The sequence below is a fragment of the Capricornis sumatraensis genome, chromosome 6 (genome assembly GCF_032405125.1).
Source record: "Capricornis sumatraensis isolate serow.1 chromosome 6, serow.2, whole genome shotgun sequence".
Taxonomy (NCBI): domain Eukaryota; kingdom Metazoa; phylum Chordata; class Mammalia; order Artiodactyla; family Bovidae; genus Capricornis; species Capricornis sumatraensis.
In genome coordinates this window covers 31,230,110-31,249,496 of record NC_091074.1, presented here as the reverse complement: position 1 = coordinate 31,249,496, position 19,387 = coordinate 31,230,110, and the positions used below count along the sequence as shown (strand labels likewise).

General features: G+C 44.4%; 2 protein-coding genes across 2 annotated transcripts; both read left to right on the top strand.

The window, feature by feature from the left end:
* The first annotated feature begins 7,599 nt into the window (after positions 1–7,599).
* Positions 7,600–8,187, top strand: LOC138081090 (interferon omega-1-like). The gene has a single exon (XM_068974158.1). It carries the CDS (start codon positions 7,600–7,602, stop codon positions 8,185–8,187), a length of 588 nt encoding a protein of 195 aa, XP_068830259.1.
* A 6,750-nt stretch (positions 8,188–14,937) lies between these two features.
* Positions 14,938–15,498, top strand: LOC138081424 (interferon beta-2-like). Its single transcript, XM_068974567.1, has one exon. It carries the CDS (start codon positions 14,938–14,940, stop codon positions 15,496–15,498), a length of 561 nt encoding a protein of 186 aa, XP_068830668.1.
* The last annotated feature ends 3,889 nt before the right edge of the window (positions 15,499–19,387 follow it).

The window sequence follows — 19,387 nt, the reverse complement described above, 5'->3', positions numbered from 1 at the left end:
AGCAATCTGCAGGCAAAGGAGAAATGTACTGAAAACAACTGGAGCCCCAGCATCACAGAGTAGAGCTGAGAAGAGCTGTGGAGTTGAGACTTTCGTTTTAAGACCAGTATACTAGAGGAGGTGACAGACTTTCCCCATCATATCAAGGAAATGCAGGTTTCTTCTGTGAATTTCTGATCCATAGGCAATGAACCCTCTGCTCTTGCCTTGTCACTTTACCCAGGTAAGTGCAGTTCAGTTCAGTTCAGTCGCTCAGTCATGTCCAACTCTCTGCGACACCATGAATCGCAGCATGCCAGGCCTCCCTGTCCATCACCAAATCCCAGAGTTCACACAGACTCACTTCCATTGAGTCACTGATGCCACCCAGCCATCTCATCCTCTGTCATTCCCTTCTCCTCCTGCCCCCAATCCCTCCCAGCATCAGAGACTTTTCCAATGAGTCACCCCTTCACATGAGTTGGCCAAAGTACTGGAGCTTCAGCTTAGCATTAAACTTTCCAAAGAAATCCCAGGGCTGATCTTCAGAATGGACTGGTTGGATCTCCTTGCAGTCCATGGGACTCTCAAGAGTCTTCTCCAACACCACAGTTCAAAAGCATCAATTCTTCAGTGCTCAGCCTTCTTCACAGTCCAACTCTCACATCCATACATGACCACAGGAAAAACCATAGCCTTGACTAGACGGACCTTAGTCGGCAAAGTAATGTCTCTGCTTTTGAATATGCTAGCTAGGTTGGTCATAACTTTCCTTCCAAGGAGTAAGCGTCTTTTAATTTCATGGCTGCAGTCACCATCTGCAGTGATTTTGGAGCCCCAAAAAATAAAGTCTGACAATGTTTCCACTGTTTCCCCATCTATTTACCATGAAGTGATGGGGCCGGATGCCATGATCTTCGTTTTCTGAATGTTGAGCTTTAAGCCAACTTTTTCACTCTCCTCTTTCACTTTCATCAAGAGGCTTTTTAGTTCCTCTTCACTTTCTGCCATAAGGGTGTTGTCATCTGCATACCTGAGGTTATTGATATTTCTCCCAGCAATCTTGATTCGAGCTTGTGTTTCTTCCAGTCCAGCGTTTCTCATGATGTACTCTGCATAGAAGTTAAATAAGCAGGGTGACAACATACAGCCTTGACGTACTCCTTTCCCTATTTGGAACCAGTCTGTTGTTCCATGTCTAGTTCTAACTATTGCTTCCTGACCTGCATACAGATTTCTCAAGAGGCAGGTCAGGTGGTCTGATATTCCCATCTCTTTCAGAATTTTCCGCTGTTTATTGTGATCCACACAGTCCAAGGCTTTGGCATAGTCAATAAAGCAGGAATAGATGTTTTTCTGGAACTCTCTTGCTTTTTCGATGATCCAGCGGATGTTGGCAATTTGATCTCTGGTTCCTCTGCCTTTTCTAAAACCAGCTTGAACATCAGGAAGTTCATGGTTCACATATTGTTGAAGCCTGGCTTGGAGAATTTTGAGCATAACTTTACTAGCGTATGAGATGAGTGAAACTGTTTGGTAGTTTGAGCATTCTTTGGCATTGCCTTTCTTTGGGATTGGAATGAAAACTGACCTTTTCAGTCCTGTGGCCACTTGTGAGTTTTCCCAATTTGCTGGCATATTGAGTGCAGCACTTTCACAGATTCATCTTTCAGGACTTGAAATAGCCAAGGAGTTCATAGTTCTTTTTTATTTCAAACTCGTGATCTCCAGCTAGAAACACACAGATTGCAATGTCCTCAAGCAGATCCCAGGTTCCACACTCACCCTGCACTCCTGCCATCTGGCTGGAATCCAGTCTGAGTTTCATTTGTGACAAAGACACTTGTAGTTTTCCTGTGTTCAGGGCCGAGAACTGTTTTCCGGTCAAACTCATGAACTAGGTCATGACCTGCTCTAGTTTCCAGGGCTTTAAAAATCTGTCTTGATGGTGATGCCTTTCCAAGATACAGGCTGGAATCATATCCCCAACTGCCTATTTCACAGCTGGTACCTACTGAGCACACATTATGCTGAAATCAAAGGCATTTTGATTGCACGTGTTTAAGCAACTAATCCATATGATTTGACATTTCAAAAAAGTTAATGAAACTCTCCAATTAAAAGCTGACTATATAAAAAAATGGATGTTTAATAGATGATTCCTGATGAAAAGACATGAGAGGAAAAAGGAATTTGTTAGTTGAGATTTGTTACTTGAGAGAAATATCAATAACCTCAGATATGCAGATGACACCACCCTTACGGCAGAAAGTGAAGAGGAACTAAAAAGCCTCTTGATGAAAGTCAAAGAGGAGAGTAAAAAAGTTGGCTTAAAACTCAACATTCAGAAAACGAAGATCATGGCATCTGGTTCCTTCACTTCATGGGAAATAGATGGGGAAACAGTGGAAACAGTGTCAGACTTTACATTTTTGGGCTCCAAAATCACTGCAGATGGTGACTGCAGCCATGAAATTAAAAGACGCTTACTCCTTGGAAGGAAAGTTATGACCAACCTAGCTAGCATATTCAAAAGCAGAGACATTACTTTGCCAACAAAGGTCCGTCTAGGCAAGGCTATGGTTTTTCCAGTGGTCATGTATGGATGTGAGAATTGGACTGTGAAGAAACCTGAGTGATGGAATGCTTTTGAACTGTGGTGTTGGAGAAGATTCTTGAGGGTCGCATGGACTGCAAGGAGATCCAACCAGTCCATTCTAAAGGAGATCAGTCCTGGGTGTTCTTTGGAAGGAATGATGCTAAAGCTGAAACTCCAGTACTTTGGCCACCTCATGCGAAGAGTTGACTCATTGGAAAAGATTCTGATGCTGGGAGGGATTGAGGGCAGGTGGAGAAGGGGATGAGAGAGGATGAGATGGCTGGATGGCCTCACTGACTCGATGGACGTGAGTTTGAGTGAACTCTGGGAGTTGGTGATGGACAGGGAGGCCTGGAGTGCTGCGATTAATGGGGTCGCAAAGAGTCGGACACGACTGAGCAACTGATCTGAACTGAACTGAACTGACTGGGTCATAATTTGTCAAATATGGCATTCCCTCAGTGAAGAGAGATATATACGAAGTAGCAATTTTGAAAACAGTACTGATGATTTTGCTTCCATTAAAGCCAGCAACTTACAAGTACTGTTGTGGCATAAGGAAAATATTTCAACTTGATGTGAGTTTAAGACATATATATATTTAAAAGATTTTTCAGACAATTAACATTACAGGAGAAATTTACCTTTTATATTAATAGTGAATGAAATAATTTTCTTTTTCTCCTGGGGAGCCTTTAAGTCTCAGTCTTGTCCCCAAGTCTTCCTTCCCACTGGAGGGTCGCAGTATCAGGCAGATTTCTGTCCGGATGTCGTCTTCTATTCTTCCAGTCATTTCCCATATTCAGGTAATTTGGTAGCAGCAAGTATGCTTTACCTATAGCCACAAGTACCATCAGTTTGGGGTTTTCTACAGAGGATTCACTGAAATGTTTGTAACCCCATCTGAGCAGGGGTCATATATCTCAAGGACCTTGTCCATCATGTATCTCAATTTTATGGTGAGGATCACTTAACAATCTATGAGTCATCTTGGACAGTTAAATACGATTATTTTATACTCATTAGAATTATTAATTTTGTCAAGCACAGTTAGACTCTCAGTAATAACTACCACTTGATGATTTGATTTTGCTTCTTATGCAAAATAATCAGGATACTTTGTAAATCGCTCAGCTTATCGAGAATTTGGAGGGAGACATTAATGGAAATAAGAGATTTGTAACATTGAGGTATGAAACAACAGAGCGACAGCTTGTGTTAGAAGCAAAAGAGGGAAATAAGGGAGAGTTCAGTACATGCAGTGTGCTCAGGTGTTTATGCTGTGGATAGGGAGTTTGGAATCTGACATTCATTATTAGATTAGTTCATTCACATAAAGTCTTAGCAGGGGGCTCTTGGAAAGGAGAATATTAACTCATTTCACTATGTTGGAAGGATTAAGTGAGTTCCTTCAGAGGCTAAGGAATTTGTAGCTGTTGTCACTGTCATTTGATGAACACTGAGTGTCTGTGGAATTTGTCTGGTGAAAGTGTTAGTGGCTCAGTCGAGTCTGACTTTTTGTGACCCTGTGAACTGTAGCCTGTCAGGCTCCTCTGCCCATGGAATTCTCCAAGCAAGAATACTGGAGTGGGTTGCCATTTCCTTCTCCAGGGGATCTTCCCGACTCAGGGATTGAACCTTGGTCTCCTGCATTGCAGGCGGATTCTTTACCATCTGAGCCACCAGGGAAGCCTGGTAGGTCCTTGGTAATTAGGTTCACAGTATAACATTTACAACATTTAATTAGTAAACAATTCAGGATGGATGTGCCATAAAAAGTGAGGGTAGCATCAGGGAATGTGTTCTTTCTCCTCAAATAAATACCAAGAATGAAATAGATTCTAAGGAATCCTTGCCATAAACACAATACCTTGGTATCTTCTTATTACCACGTTACAGACTGAATGTGTGTGTGTTCCCCCAATTCACATATTGAAACCCTACCCCTCGAGACTCCCTGAGGATCCAGTGGCCAGGACTCCAGGCTCCCACAGCAGGGAGCCTGAGTTGGATCTCTGGTCAGGGAACTAGATCCTGCATGTGGCAAGCCAGACTTCCCACGGCCCAAGTAAAAACTCTGGATGAAGCAAGGAAGATCCAAAATCCAGCTTCAACTAAGACGCGGCCCAGTCAAATAAGGACATAAAATAAATATTTTTAAAATTCTTAATAAACCTGCAGAAACCCAACCCATCAATATGATCCTATCACAAACTGGAATATTAGGGAGATTGTTAGGGTTCAGCTCATTCAGTTCAGTCGCTCAGTCGTGTCCGACTCTTTGCGACCCAATGAAGTGCAGCACGCCAGGCCTCCCTTTCCATCACCAACTCCCGGAGTTCACCCAAACTCATGTCCATCGAGTCGGTGATGCCATCCAGCCATCTCATCTTCTGTCGTCCCCTTCTCCTCCTGCCCCCAATCCCTCCCAGCATCAGAGTCTTCTCCAATGAGTCAAATCTTTGCATGAGTTGGCCAAAGTATTGGAGTTTCAGCTTTAGCATCATTCCTTCCAAAGAACACCCAGGACTGATCTCCTTAGAATGGACTGGTTGGATCTCCTTGCAGGCCATGAGACTCTCAAGAGTCTTTTCCAACACCACAGTTCAAGAGCATCAATTCTTCGGCGCTCAGCTTTCTTCACAGTCCAAATCTCACATCCATACATGACTACTGGAAAAACCATAGCCTTAACCAGACGGACGTTTGTTGACAAAGTCATGTCTCTGCTTTTCAATATGCTACCTAGGTTGCTCATAACTTTCCTTCCAAGGAGTAAGCGTCTTTTAATTTTAGCAATCAATAAAATTCAGTTATTACTTTTAATATCATAATTTTACTGTTACCCAGATTAAGATCAGGATCTTTTGGAATCATTTCATTCCCTGTCATTCTAGTTTTTTCGAAGCATCATCTCATTACCCAAACGGATTTATCAACTACACAGATGCTAGGCAAGGCTGATCTCCTAAACTCTGCCAGAAAGGGTTTGTGTTCTAGCAAATGGGGTTCTGAGTGCCCGTTTCTCTTCCTTCTCCGCTTATACTGATGACATGTGGATTAAAGAAAAGGAAAATCAGCTAGCTGGTCTTACAAAGCTGAGAGCAGGCAACTGACTCAGGACTTGGCCTTCATTGAGCTTCTGTACGAAGCAGCCCTGTCCCAGTCTTTCTGTTGTTCATACTGGCCTCATCCTTCCCCTCTGCCACAGCCTGCTCCCCAGCCGTGCTGCACTGTAGTTTGCTAACTCAGAATAATACATCATTACCTCAGGGGAAAACCCCTTCCCTTCTTTCATATCAGGACATTGAGACTTACCCTTGTTTTCTTCTTGCCAACAAAACAACTGTGGAAGTTTACTTTCTAAGAAAGTTGCAAAGAGAAACAAAAAAGAAATCTAACATCTTGAAAGCGAAAGAGATGCAGCCTCTTTGGGTTTCTTTACTTCCCTTTCTTGTTCTCACCTCATCATGAAATAGAACCAGAGCAGAGGCAGGAATACCAACATTGTCCAATAAGTCACTAAGTGTGTATACAAAATGTTTAAATGAAAAATTACACTCAAGTAAAGAAAGAAGGCTATTTCTCCTGATCTAGTGCCCCGGATCTCACTGCCCTGCAATCTCAGAGGAGACAGAAACAGAGGAACAGAGATGCCCAGTAGAATCAACTGCCTGAATCAATGACTGAATCTCATTAGATTCTGAGACATAAGCTTCCAATAAGAGACAACCCCATCACTGAATCGCCTTCCTCCAGCTCAGAAACTCTGAGCAGAACAAATGTTGAAGAGTTTAAGTAAAAGTGTTGAATAGTAAAACCTATACCTGGCAAAGCCAATATTATTGATCTACTAAAAGGAAAATAATTGCAGTTGGAAACTCCTCCACTAACTTGCACAAACACACTTCTGCCCTCAGCATCTGAGCACTGCTGACACTTTAGACACCTGGGGACACGGGTCAGGAGAAGAGGTCACCACTGAGCACTAGGGTCCTTTACACAAAAACTCCAGGGGTGTCGTTGGGGTTTCCGGAAGACAATTTATTTTCCCAACCAATCAATAAGCCCTCCATAGAAAGGAGATTTTCGAGTCCTCAGGATGTGGTGAGCGTGCTCTCAGGGAGGGAGAGAGTCCAGCAGGTGAGGAAGGGGGACTCTGTCACTGCAGAGGACGGGGGATGGCTCCATGTGATCTCTCCCTGGTGAGTGAGGTGCTGCTTGGAAAATACAATTATCCTGGATGTAGAGTCTCCTCACCCATGTTCCCTGAGAGGAACCAGGATTCTGGTGGGGGTATTGGCCCAGTCTGTAGAGGACAATAGGTCTCCAGCAAGAAAAAGGTGGAAAGAAGGGTGATGTCTGTAATAGTCCTGCCCTCATGGTTCCCTGAAGGGCAGGGATCTGCAGGAACCTGTTCTGGAAGGAAGAGAAATGTGGGAGGACTTCAAAGACTGATAATAATCAGCCTCTTCTCTAAATCAAACATTAAAGAAAACTCATCATTTGTTTCCAAGAGCTTACCTTCCAGTGTGATCTGGTAAATCCCTTATATACGGAATCCATAGAGCAGACAGAGCCTGGCTTCCTAAGGAACCTAAGAGGGAAAAATGGAGCCTAAGACCAAGCTAAAAATGCATTCATGGATGAGAGGAGAGCAACACTTGTGCATGAGAGATAAAGGGCAATAACGTGTGTAATTACAAATGTCCATCAATCCTGACTTAAGAGAAAGTCCTTTCTCATTTGATTGAAAAACATCCATTTGGATGGGCACATCTGAAGTGACTAGGAAAAGGCAAAATTAATAGTCTAGAAGGAAGAACATTTCTTTGACTGTCTTGAGAATACATAACAGAAAACCAAAAAAGGAAGTAAAAGTGCATAGAAATGATTAGAAAATGAAAATTACCATGTTCCCTATTTAATGGCCTCACTTAGAAAGCATGGCATCAGAGAACCTACCTCAAGGTTCCCCCAGACGCCGTCTCAGCCAGCCCAGCAGCAGCCGCATCTTCCCCATGGCCTTCGTGCTCTCTCTACTCATGGCCCTCGTGTTGGTCAGCTATGCCCCAGGAGGATCCCTGGGCTGTGACCTGTCTCAGAACCAAGTGGTGCTTGGCAGGAAGAACCTAATGCTCCTGGGCCAAATGAGGAGACTCTCCCCTCGCTTCTGTCTGCAGGACAGAAAAGACTTCTCTTTCCCCCAGGAGATGGTGGAGGGCGGCCAGCTCCAGGAGGCCCAGGCCATCTCTGTGCTCCACGAGATGCTCCAGCAGAGCTTCAGCCTCTTCCACACAGAGCGCATCTCTGCTGCCTGGGACACCACCCTCCTGGAGCAGCTCCGCACTGGACTCCATCAGCAGCTGGACCACCTGGACGCCTGCCTGGGGCAGATGACGGGAGAGGAAGACTCTGCCCTGGGAAGGACGGGCCCCACCCTGGCCATGAAGAGGTACTTCCAGGGCATCCATGTCTACCTGCAAGAGAAGGGATACAGCGACTGCGCCTGGGAAATCGTCAGACTGGAAATCATGAGATCCTTCTCTTCATCTGCCAGCTTGCAAGAAAGGTTAAGAATGATGGATGGAGACCTGAGCTCACCTTGACATGACTTTCACTGACTAAGATGCCGCATCATCCTTGTATACTCACCTGGGGTCATTTCAGAAGACTCTGAATTCTGCTTTAGCCACCAAATGTGTGGAATTAACTCAGCCAATACATGTCTGTAGTAATAAGCACATAGATATAAAAGAAATCAACTGCAGGGGTATCAGTCGATAAGCTATGACTGCCCTGATGTTATTTATTTATTCTTTATTTATTTAGGTAATGGAATATTTTATCTCATCATATTTATATTTTCATATAAAAATGTGTATGATTACATTGTATTAAAATTTAGAATATATATTTCCCTATTTTATTAAAATTGTTATTTGGTTTATTTATTAAATAGTTATCAAGATAAATTTCTTGAGTTTTTATTTTGAAAACTTAAATCCTTATTTTGTCTTCAAATACCTATCACAAAATAGTATTTGTTCACTTTATACAGTGAAACAGTTCTATCACTTTCTAACAAATGTCTGCAAAAGGTGGAATTCTGAGACTCTTCTGTGGTGCAGTTGTTAGGACTCTGAGTTTTTCGTCCAGGGAGCCTTGGTTGAGGAACTAAGATCCTATAAGCTGTGGAGGGTGCCAAAAAGAAAAAAGGTAGAAAGGAGATTATGAATTGTAGAAAATGGTTAGTCTTGATGTCACAGGCATAACTAATTTATACCCACTCGTTAAAGAATGGTTGATGTACATATCTGAGGGAAGCAGTCACCTCCTGCAGGAAAGCTGAGGACACACCCTGCTGACTGGCTGCTCCTGACTCCTGTGACTCTCTCTCCCGCCTTCTCCTCAGGACTGCCTTACTGAGCAATTCACTCCCTTCCACAGTAACTTCACTGCCTCCACACACGAGCTCTGTTCTGTGCTGGTTTCTAGCTGCATGGTGTAGTCAGAGTGGAAGCCACAGGAAGAGAGCCCAAGTGAGAGGAGAGTTCTAGATATTCCAAAACCTCTGAATCCCAGCTCTGCTATTTACCAACACTGTAACCCTGAAAAGTCTCACAAACACAACAGGTCAGTTTCCTCATCTTTAATATGAGGACAGTAAGAGTGGTTTTCATACAATTACTGTTTGGATTCAATGAGTCCAAATCACACAAGAGGCATCAAGCGCTCCTGGCAGAAATCATCAGGACAGTGAGAATCACTGGCGACGGGGGAGCCTGGTGGGCTGGCGTCTACGGGGTCGCACAGAGTCAGACACGACTGAAGCGACTTAGCAGCAGCAGCAGCAGCAGCAGCACATACATCATGGGAGGTCAATCTGCATATGTGGAGTCTAGGATCCTGGAGTAGGATGAGGAAGGGAGAGGAAGTTTTCTACATTTGGCCACTCCTGAGAAAAGAGTCTTCCTAAACTGTTCAAATGGAGGCAAGAAGACCAAGGCAGGCTGGGGAATGCAGAGACAGCTAAGAGATGTGAGAACCAGCAGCTGCCATGATCAATATGACTCTAAAGAAGTAAAAGGGTTTCTTAAGCTTATTTATATATATTAAACACACATGTCATGGCTAAATTTTTAAATAATTCATACAAAGGAATGCCTACCCTTGACCGCTAGGAGGATGCACTGTAATCCTATACCGTTAACAATTGAATGGGTATCCTTCTAGACATTTTCATATGTAGTTAACAAATCTATACATATGGACATACTAATGTATACCATATAAATATACATTTATATCCATTTGTCATATACTTCAGTTTCTCATTTATTCATCAGTTCAGTTCAGTTCAGTCGCTCAGTCGTGTCCGACTCTTTGCAATCCCATGAATCGCAGCATGCCAGGCCTCCCTATCCATCACCAACTCCAGGAGTTCACTCAAACTCATGTCCATCGAGTCAGTGACGCCATTTAGCCATCTCATCCTCTGTCATCCCCTTCTCCTCCTGCCCCCAATCCCTCCCAGCATCAGAGTCTTTTCCAATGAGTCAACTCTTCGCATGAGGTGGCTAAAGTACTAGAGTTTCAGCTTCAGCATCATTCCCTCCAAAGAATTCCAGGGCTGATGTCCTTCAGAATGGACTGGTTGGATCTTCTTGCAGTCCAAGGGACTCTCAAGAGTCTTCTCCAACACCACAGTTCAAAAGCACAAATTCTTCGGCGCTCAGCCTTCTTTACAGTCCAACTCTCACATTCATACATGACCCCAGGAAAAACCATAGCCTTGACTAGACAGACATTTGTTGGCAAAGTAATTTCTCTGCTTTTCAATATGCTATCTAGGTTGGTCATAACTTTACTTCCAACGAGTAAGCATCTTTTAATTTCATGGCTGCAGTCACCATCTGCAGTGATTTTGGAGCCCCCCAAAAATAAAGTCTGACACTGTTTCCACTGTTTCCCCATCTATTTCCCATGAAGTGATGGGACAAGATGACATGATCTTCATTCTCTGAATGTTGAGCTTTAAGCCAACATTTTCACTCTCCTCTTTCACTTTCTTCAAGAGGCTTTTGAGTTCCTCTTCACCTTCTGCCATAAGGGTGGTGTCATCTGCATATCTGAGGTTATTGATATTTCTCCCGGGAATCTTGATTCCAGCTTGTGCTTCTTCCAGCCCAGCGTTTCTCATGATGTTCTCTGCATATAAGTTAAATGAGCAGGGTGACAATATACAGCCTTGACTTACTCCTTTTCCTATTTGGAACCAGTCTGTTGTTTCATGTCCAGTTCTAACTGTTACTTCCTGACCTGCATATATGTTTCTCAAGAGGCAGGTCCCTTGCATATAGATCTTTGAGATTTTTCTTCATTAGCAGCAGCAGTACATAAAAATGGATTGCTAGTTATAAATTGCTGCCTTATATGTTAACTGCAAAACTAAGATAATCATAATAACTTGTCTTGAAAGTGTGGTAAGATTAATTGCCTTAATTTATAGCACATGCTCAGAATGGTACCAGGCACTTCCCAAGTGCTCTTTACATATTAACTCTTTTATTTGAATCTGGTTAGAAGATTATTTCCTGAGGTTCTGGATCTGTGGTCAGGAAGATGAAGCAGTTCCCAGAGAGCTGTTCAGAGACACATTTCTGCAGCTCACCCACCTCCGAGTGAGAAGAGAAATAGCCATTCACTGGGATGAGGAGGCCAAGAAGGTTGCAACAATACCCAGAGGTCTAGACAGAAACATTCCTATGTGGCACACAGGCCAGCTGTCCACAAGACTCACCCCCACCCTCACTGGATTCTTGGTCCTCCTAGAGTTTAGGAGCTCAGAGAATCAGTCAGGAAGACACAGGCATCTGGCAGGCAGTCAGGAGGATCCTCTGCTCTGAGCACTCAACTCAGCCAGGAGGCCAGGCCAGAGGGGATTCCCAGGCTGGATCCTGAAATCCCTTTAGGCAGCTTGCATTTATTTAGTTTCCTTTTCACTTGTTGCATCAACTTCCTTGCTATTTTTGCCTTCTGGGGTTCATGACGCAATCTCTGAGGATGTAAAAAACACAAGACACTTGTTGGTTTTGAGTATGTAGATGGCTTTGCTTTGGGCTGTTTCACTTTAAGGAAGATTCAGAAACTGCCTCAGAGACAGGAAACTAACCCAGAACCCACACAGTGGGACTTGCTCACATGTCAGCAGAGGGGGGCCTCTAAGGCTTGTTCAGCAGCTGCAGCCAATGTGTTGTCCCTTTTAACCATTTTCTCAACCTTGGGTTAGCCTGACTCACTGCACCCCTGATAGTGATTTTGACAATTAAAGTCCAGCTCAGAGAACGGCCTGGGATCTGAAGTAAATGCAGGCTTGATGCAGACGGGCATGTTCTGGAAGGGCCAGTCTGAGTGTCCAGCAGCAGTGGGTCCTGGCAGGAAACAGTGAAAACAAGGCCTGCGCTGTTCCTGCCTGTTCCTGGGCCATCGACCCTCTGATGGGAGCATTCTTAGAGTGACAACGGTGCAAAGTGTGGGATCTTCTGGCTGGGTATATTCTGGAGGTGTTAGGAGAGCTAGGCACAGAGGCCTTCAGCCAAGGTCCTAGTTCCAGCTGCATCCTGAAGTGAGCTAGAAAAAAATTGCATGAGTCAATCCAAGACTTTTGACAAGATGTCCAGGGTGTGAGAAAGGGCAAGAGAGAAGACTGCACCAGGAGCACTTAGATCTCTCTGCACATTGTCCCTCTCCACACCAGGTGGGAGGCCTGAGAAGGGGCTCTGGGCCCACCAGCTGTTGGCTGTGAGCACAGGGCAGCCCCAGCCTGGGCGGATTCAGCCTCAGGTGCTGAGAGAGGTTGAAAGCAAGGCCGCAGCTCGAAGGTGGGAATACACGCCCTAAATTGGCAGCATTTGCTTCTTTTGTTCATGAAGTGGTTAAGAAACATTTGCTAAATACTTGTTCACTAAATGACAGACAGTGTGAGTCTCAGTAGCAGGTGACCTTGGCAGTCTCCTATTGTAGACTCTGTATTCCCTTCTCACGGATGCTGACCACCTCATCACATGCTTGCATGTCTTTTGCTCACTCAGAAGAAGAATTAGTTGGGCAAGTTGCTTAATCCTTATTGATGATCAAGATGGAAAAAAAGACAATCTCAATGTAACAGAGAAACCTTCGATTCTTCATTAGTTTCTGGCCATCTAATCTGAATCAAATTTCAATTATACACTTGTCCTTAGAGGCCAAAAGGGAAGGTAATTGGGCCTGTCAATGCTACATTGAAAAGGATTAAAGTCTAGGGCTTCCCTGGTGGGCCAGTGGTTAAGAACTCACCTGCCAGTGCAAGGGACCTGGGTTCCAGCCCCGCTCAGGGAGGATGACGTGTGCTGTGAGGCCCCTGCGCCTGTGCCCCACAACTACTGAGCTGGGCCCTGGAGTCTGTGCTCTGCAGCAGGAGAGAGCTCCGCAGGGAGAAGCCCGAGCAGCTCAGCCAGAGAGAAGCCCACGCTTGCTCCAACTGGAGAAAGCCCGCCTGCTGCCACAAAGAGCCAGTCCAGTCACAAACTATTATTAAAAATTACCCAGTCTACACTTTATGAAGAGCTCCCAATGCCTCTCCCTCCCCCGGCCCCCTCCCACACACACTCTGGTTGTAGCAACTTTTTATTGAGTTTCTTATTTTTGGTTCTGGGACTTGTGGGATCTTAGTGCTCTGAGCAGGGATGGAACTCGGGCCTCCTGCCCTGAAAGCATGGAGTCCCACCCACTAGCTCTCTGGGGAATTCCCAGGTCTCCTTCGTTTTTTACCTAATGCTCTTTTTCTCCTCTGGGATGTCACTTAGGATGCCCCATTACCTTTAATTGCCACGTCTTCTTAGCCACCTCTGGCTATGACAGTTTCTCAGTAGTAGACACTTTATGTTATTGTCAATGGTATCATTTTTAAATGTCATTTTCCAACTTTTAATTGCTCATATAAAAAAAGTGGTTGATTTTTAATGTTAATCTTGTTTTCGTACTGCTCCCTCCATCTTGAGCTGTGTTGGTCACCATGGAGCCGACAACCCCATCTGGCCAGCTGAGCGCTTGACTAGTCCAGCCTGAGCTGTACTATGACTAACAGCGTGTACTCTATTTTGAAGGCACTATGGAAAAGAAGAATGTAACTATCTCACTACTAATATTGTATTGGTTTATGTTGAAATGATAACATTTAGATATATTTTTAAGTAAAATATACTGTTAAAATTAACTTTTTTCTGTTTACTCTTTTGATGTGGCCTCCAGAAAAATTTAAATTGCACATTCCTATAAAAAGAAGTGGTCTTTAAATTTCCTAGCTGCAGTCACCATCTGCACTGATTTTGGAGCCCAAGCAAAGAAAGTCTGTCACTCTTTCCATTGTTTCCCCATCTATTTACCATAAAGTGATAATGAGTTTGAACAAACTCCGGGAGGTACTGAAGGACAGGGAAGCCTGGCATTCTGCATCCCACAGGGTGGCAAAAAGTCAGACCAGACTTAGCGACTGAAAAACAACAAAGTTGATAACGTTATGTGATGTCTTGCTCCTTATGGCTAAGGCCTCCAAAACAATTCAGAACAGCTTAGTTTAACAACATTCTATTTTGTTTTTTATATACATTATTTTTTCTTTTTATTTAAATATATTTAGTTAAGTGAATGATAATTACTTTACACTACTGTGTTGGTTTCTGCCATACAGCAACATGAATCAGCCACAGGTATACATATCTCCCCTCCCTCTGGAACCTCTCCCACCTCTCCAGGAACATCACTCTATTGTAGATAGAAAAAAATAGGTGCCTTTGTTAAAATCATAAACTGCAAGTATTAATGTTTGGTAATAGCAGATTTGAGAATGAAACCTAATTCTTATGAAAAAGAAAACTCTTACAAACAAGGCCCCCTCTCCACAAATCTCATAATATGAAAAGAAAAAAAAGAAAAATCTTTCGAAATGAACGAATCCTGTAATAATCAAGTTCAAAAGATTTGGCTTATATGTTTCTTTAACATTCAGCAATTCATTGAAACTTTACAAACATTAGAAATTCTCAGTTTCTATATCTTTTTTCCCCATGGTATATATAAATTAAAATAGCAAGGAGCGTAAAGAAAAAGAGTTTTAGACACAAAGACTAATTTAAATGACACAAGAAACGTGAAAGGGAGACCTGAAAGTGGGAAATTCCTCTCAAACAGAAAGAAGGGAGGGCCACCCTGTATAAGTAGGCCACACTCAAGGAGGAAGGACATTCACTCTGCAAACTCTCGAAGACTCAGCTTCAGCACCTACTAGCAGAACAGACAGCCCTGGGCCTGATTTCACCATGACCTACCGGTGCCTCCTCCAGATGGTTCTCCTGCTGTGTCTCTCCACCACAGCTCTTTGCAGGAGCTACAGCTTGCTTCGATTCCAACAAGGGCGGAGCCTTGAGGTGTGCCAGAACCTCCTGTGGCAGTTACCTTCAACTCCTCAACATTGCCTCGAGTTCAGGATGGACTTCCAGATGCCTGAGGAGATGGAGCAAGCACAGCAGTTCCAAAAGGAAGATGCCGTATTGGTCATGTATGAGATGCTCCAGCAGATCTTCAATATTCTCACCAGAGACTTCTCCAGCACTGGCTGGTCTGACGCCATCATTGAGCACCTCCTTGAGGAACTCTATGGGCAGATGAATCGTCTGGAGCCAATCCAGAAGGAAATAATGCAGAAGCAAACCTCCACTATGGGAGACACGACCGATCTTCACCTGCAGAAATACTACTTCAACCTCGGGCAGTACCTCAAGTCCAAGGAGCACAACAGGTGTGCCTGGACAGTCGTGCAAGTGCAATTGCTCAGGAACTTTTCTTTCCTTAAGAGCCTAACAGGTTACCTCCGGGACTGAACATCTCCCACCTGTGGCTCTGGGAAGAGACAATGTGACTTTGAGGTGAGACTCCAGTCAGCAGAGGCTCTTGAAGTAAATGATGATGCAATGCACTGATTTCAATGGACAGTTAGTTAAAGACTAAGTTGTTTTTAAATTGATTTATGCATTATTTATTTATTTAAACTTTTATATGAGAAATAAATTATTTATGAAACAAAGGTCAACATGGCAGTTTCAATGTCAACTTGATTTTTGTGACAACACATATTAAAAATTGCAGAGCACCTTGGAGGCATTCATTGCAAAAGAAGCCTGCAGAGTAGTCGAGTTTCTGGCCCCTGCCTTTGAGGAATTTAAAATACAAGGAAGCCATGTGGAATGTCCAAGTTATATGCATGCTCTCCATGTATCCACACAGTATCCACGCTTGTCTTGTTCACGTCTTTAAATGTACCAGACGTCTTTAAATGTACCTCATGCCGGAGGGCCCCTCTATATGATATGGGCTTTTTTCCTTTTTTTCAGTTGGGGGAAAATGTACACCACCATCTTACATTTGAGAGTCTTACAAAGTAAGCCTTCTTTATGCCAATAAAGTTTGGGCAAATTCCACTTAATTTATAAAATTCTTACTAAAGTAAATGAAAAATTCTGACCACCTAAATGTTCTCACTTACTTGTACACTCCAACCCTTATTTCCAACAACGTAGTCCTCAGAAAGAGGTTTCAGGAACATGAGTTGAAAATTACTTAAGACTGTCTTGAGAGTCATTAGAAATTGTCAAACATGCTAATTCACTCAATTAAAAATAAGTGAAAAGTGATCTTGGAAATATTAAATTTACATCCGTGAAAGATAGAAAAGTAAAACGATATTAAATACTTGTTTTAGTACACAGAAAATATAGTTTAAATAAAGTTGAATAAAATGCTACTGTTATATACAAAATATATTTTAATATTCTATGCTTAATAGTTAAAATATCTTCTATAAATTTATTGGAAAATTGGAAACGTGAAATATTTCTTTTAAAATAACTATATAATTCAATATAAAATTAATTCAAACAAAGTGCTGCGCTTTTAAAAATATTCCTAGTTTTCAGCTATTCAACACTTACTCCCTCACTTCAAGGCCGAATCCTTGAGAGACCCTGAAAATTCCAGAGCATTCCAGAGCATTCCAGGGGCGCACACTTCTTTGGTCCCTGACCCAGGTGGTGGCCGCGTTCCTTCTCACCCACAGAAAGTCCCCCAAACCGTGCCATGCTTATTTGTCTCCTGGCCACCACTGACTTCTCCTCTGGCTGCAACGCACTCCCAGGGTCCCATAGCCAGTCTCATCGCCTTGGCTGTTTCTCACGTTGTCCAAAATGGCTCTAAGCCTATAGCCTCACTGACTCCCCCTGGCCCCGCTTTGTGCTCAAGGTCCTCCCATCGTCCCATCTCTCACAGTCTCACCCCCACCGCCGGGTTTAACTCTGTCCACACCGCGGTGCCACCGCCCCAAGCCGATTGTCTCATCACCTGTGCTCGCTTTCACTTTGTCCGCGAAGCCGTCCGGTCAACTCGAAGCCAAAAGCCTCAGCGCTGCCACCGTGTTTCATTGTGTGCCCATCGCCTTTCCATCCTGCCTCAGCGAATGGTCTCGTCGCCACTTCCAGGGTCCCCTGTGTGCACCACACGCATCCATCGTCCGGTGGTCTCATCCCTCCGCAGGGTTTAACTTTGGCTCAAAGCTGTCCAATCGTCCCACCACCAGTGTTTTTCGCCACCGTCACGTTTCACTTTGTCCGCCGAGGACTCCTCGTCTCAGAGCCAAGCAGGGCTCCCTGTGTGTGAGAAACGCCCTCCCATCCCCCCACAGCCAATAGTCTCGTCGCTTCCGCTGCGCTTCACTTTCAGCGCAAAGCCCTCCCATCGTCCGACAGCGAATAATCTTGGCCACCTCGGCATCTAATGTGAGGGCAACACCGCCCCCAGTGCCCCACAGGCTCTCGTCTCATTGCGACGTGGGCTCTCACTGTGTCCGCAACACTTTCCAACCGTCTTATCTGCAGCAGCTGAATCCACCGCCTACCCCCGCCGGATTTCACGTGTGGCAGGACTCTGGCCCAGCGTCCTATCGCCAATATTCTCATCGCCTCCGCTGTTTTACACCTGCCAGAAGACCTCCGACTTCTCAGCGCAAACATCCATAGTTTCATAGCCATTTCCGGGTCCTCCTTTGTCCGGAACGCCCTCCGACGGTCCCAGCGCCCAAGGTCCCATCCCCAGGGCAGGGCTGAAGTGCACTCTGTCGCAGCGCCTCCCCGTCGCACCATAGGGAGTACTCTGCTGCATCCCTGCTTGCTCTCTTCGCTGGAACGAGCCAGGGATCCACCGCCAGGAACACAGGGAAGTCTTCAAACTCCTGAAATAGATGCAAAGGATCCGCTCTCAGTCGCGCCCAAAGGACAGAGCCACTTCAGATTTCCTCGGAAAAGAGAGATGATCACTCCAGTGCAGATGACTCAGGGCCCCTGCAACCACTATCTGATGCTCCAGCAGAGCTTCCAACTCTTCACCACGGAGGACAGCCCTGCTACCCTGCAGCCCGGATCAGAGCCGGAAACAACTGGAGCCCATGGAAGGAGACAGTCTGTGCTGTTCTCACGGGACTTCCTGCCAGGGAGTATTTCCATGGCATCCATCTCTACCTCAGGGAGCTGGAGTACAGCCACTTTGCCTGAGAGGCTGTCAGAGTGGAAATGAAAAGTGCTTTTCCCTCATGTAAGAATCCTCAAAGAAATGGCAACAATAAGGGTGTTTATATTTGTAACACTTGCTAATGGATTCCATCATTGTTTGCTTCCTGTTCCAGAGCGATTGCAGCTCATACTTCCTCAGGCAATGAAAACTGAAATGAAAATCATGATTTTTCAGAAGCAAGTGTGAACAGCAGAGCAGAATGTCTTTTCTTGTATAAACATCTTTTGATCATCATTGAAAAGATCTCTTGATGTCTGTGGGGCTGGTATTTTCTATACTCAGCATTCATAGTTTCTTTCCCATGGACAGGTTTCCAGGATCCTCTGTTCTTAAATATCTTTTTCAGTTAAGTCTAGGTGCTATACAGATAAAGAATAAACTGTGTGGATTTTCATCATCATAGAAACTTATCTTTCCTTCTCTGAAGAGCACAATGCAGGCCTTCCGGATCAGGTGAACCTTCTGGTTTGCTCTCATTCAAAGGGTGATTCAGGGACATGGGTACCTTCTGTTCTGTGGCTTTTTCCATCGTCAATATATGACTCCATGTTTTTCTGTGGTACTTGTATCTAGTACACTGGGCAATAAAGCGATGAAGTCTGGTGGCTCACAGGGGATGCTTCCAAGCGCCAGGACTATGCAGGGTGAGAGCCCTTCCTCTCGCGTTTCATGGCCTGGATTTATCCTCATGGGAATCTCACTGCAAGCAAGTTGGGAAACTATTGGGTGATGAATGGATGAAGAGATAAGTTCAGGGTGCTGACTTTCAAAAATGCACAACACGAAAGTTGCAGGTTATGTGTTTGGGGGGCAAAATGAGGACTGCAGTCCAGGAGACAGCACCTCAGATAGCTCTGAGAAGCTGTTCCAAAGACACACAGGGGGATATATGTGATTTTGGTGAAGGGGAAATACATGCAATCATGTGCCTATTTTTTGTGGATGTTTTCTGCCTGTGTCGTGAAGGTTTCTTGCAGTCACAAGAAGCAGTCGTCACCATGAAGGGTTTCCATGCTTTTCCAGCTATGAGGAGATAGAAGAATCATTGAGTTCTTAAAATGGGCTTCTGAAAACAGCTCACCTTCTGAAGACTTGCTCTGCCAGTTTTCCCTGCACACAGCCTCCCTCACTTCTGCTTTCCACCCGAGATCC

What these genes read in the sequence shown, in the direction of transcription:
- LOC138081090 (XM_068974158.1), top strand. Translation starts at nt 7,600, where the DNA reads ATGGCCTTCGTGCTCTCTCTACTCATGGCCCTCGTGTTGGTCAGCTAT.
- LOC138081424 (XM_068974567.1), top strand. Translation starts at nt 14,938, where the DNA reads ATGACCTACCGGTGCCTCCTCCAGATGGTTCTCCTGCTGTGTCTCTCC.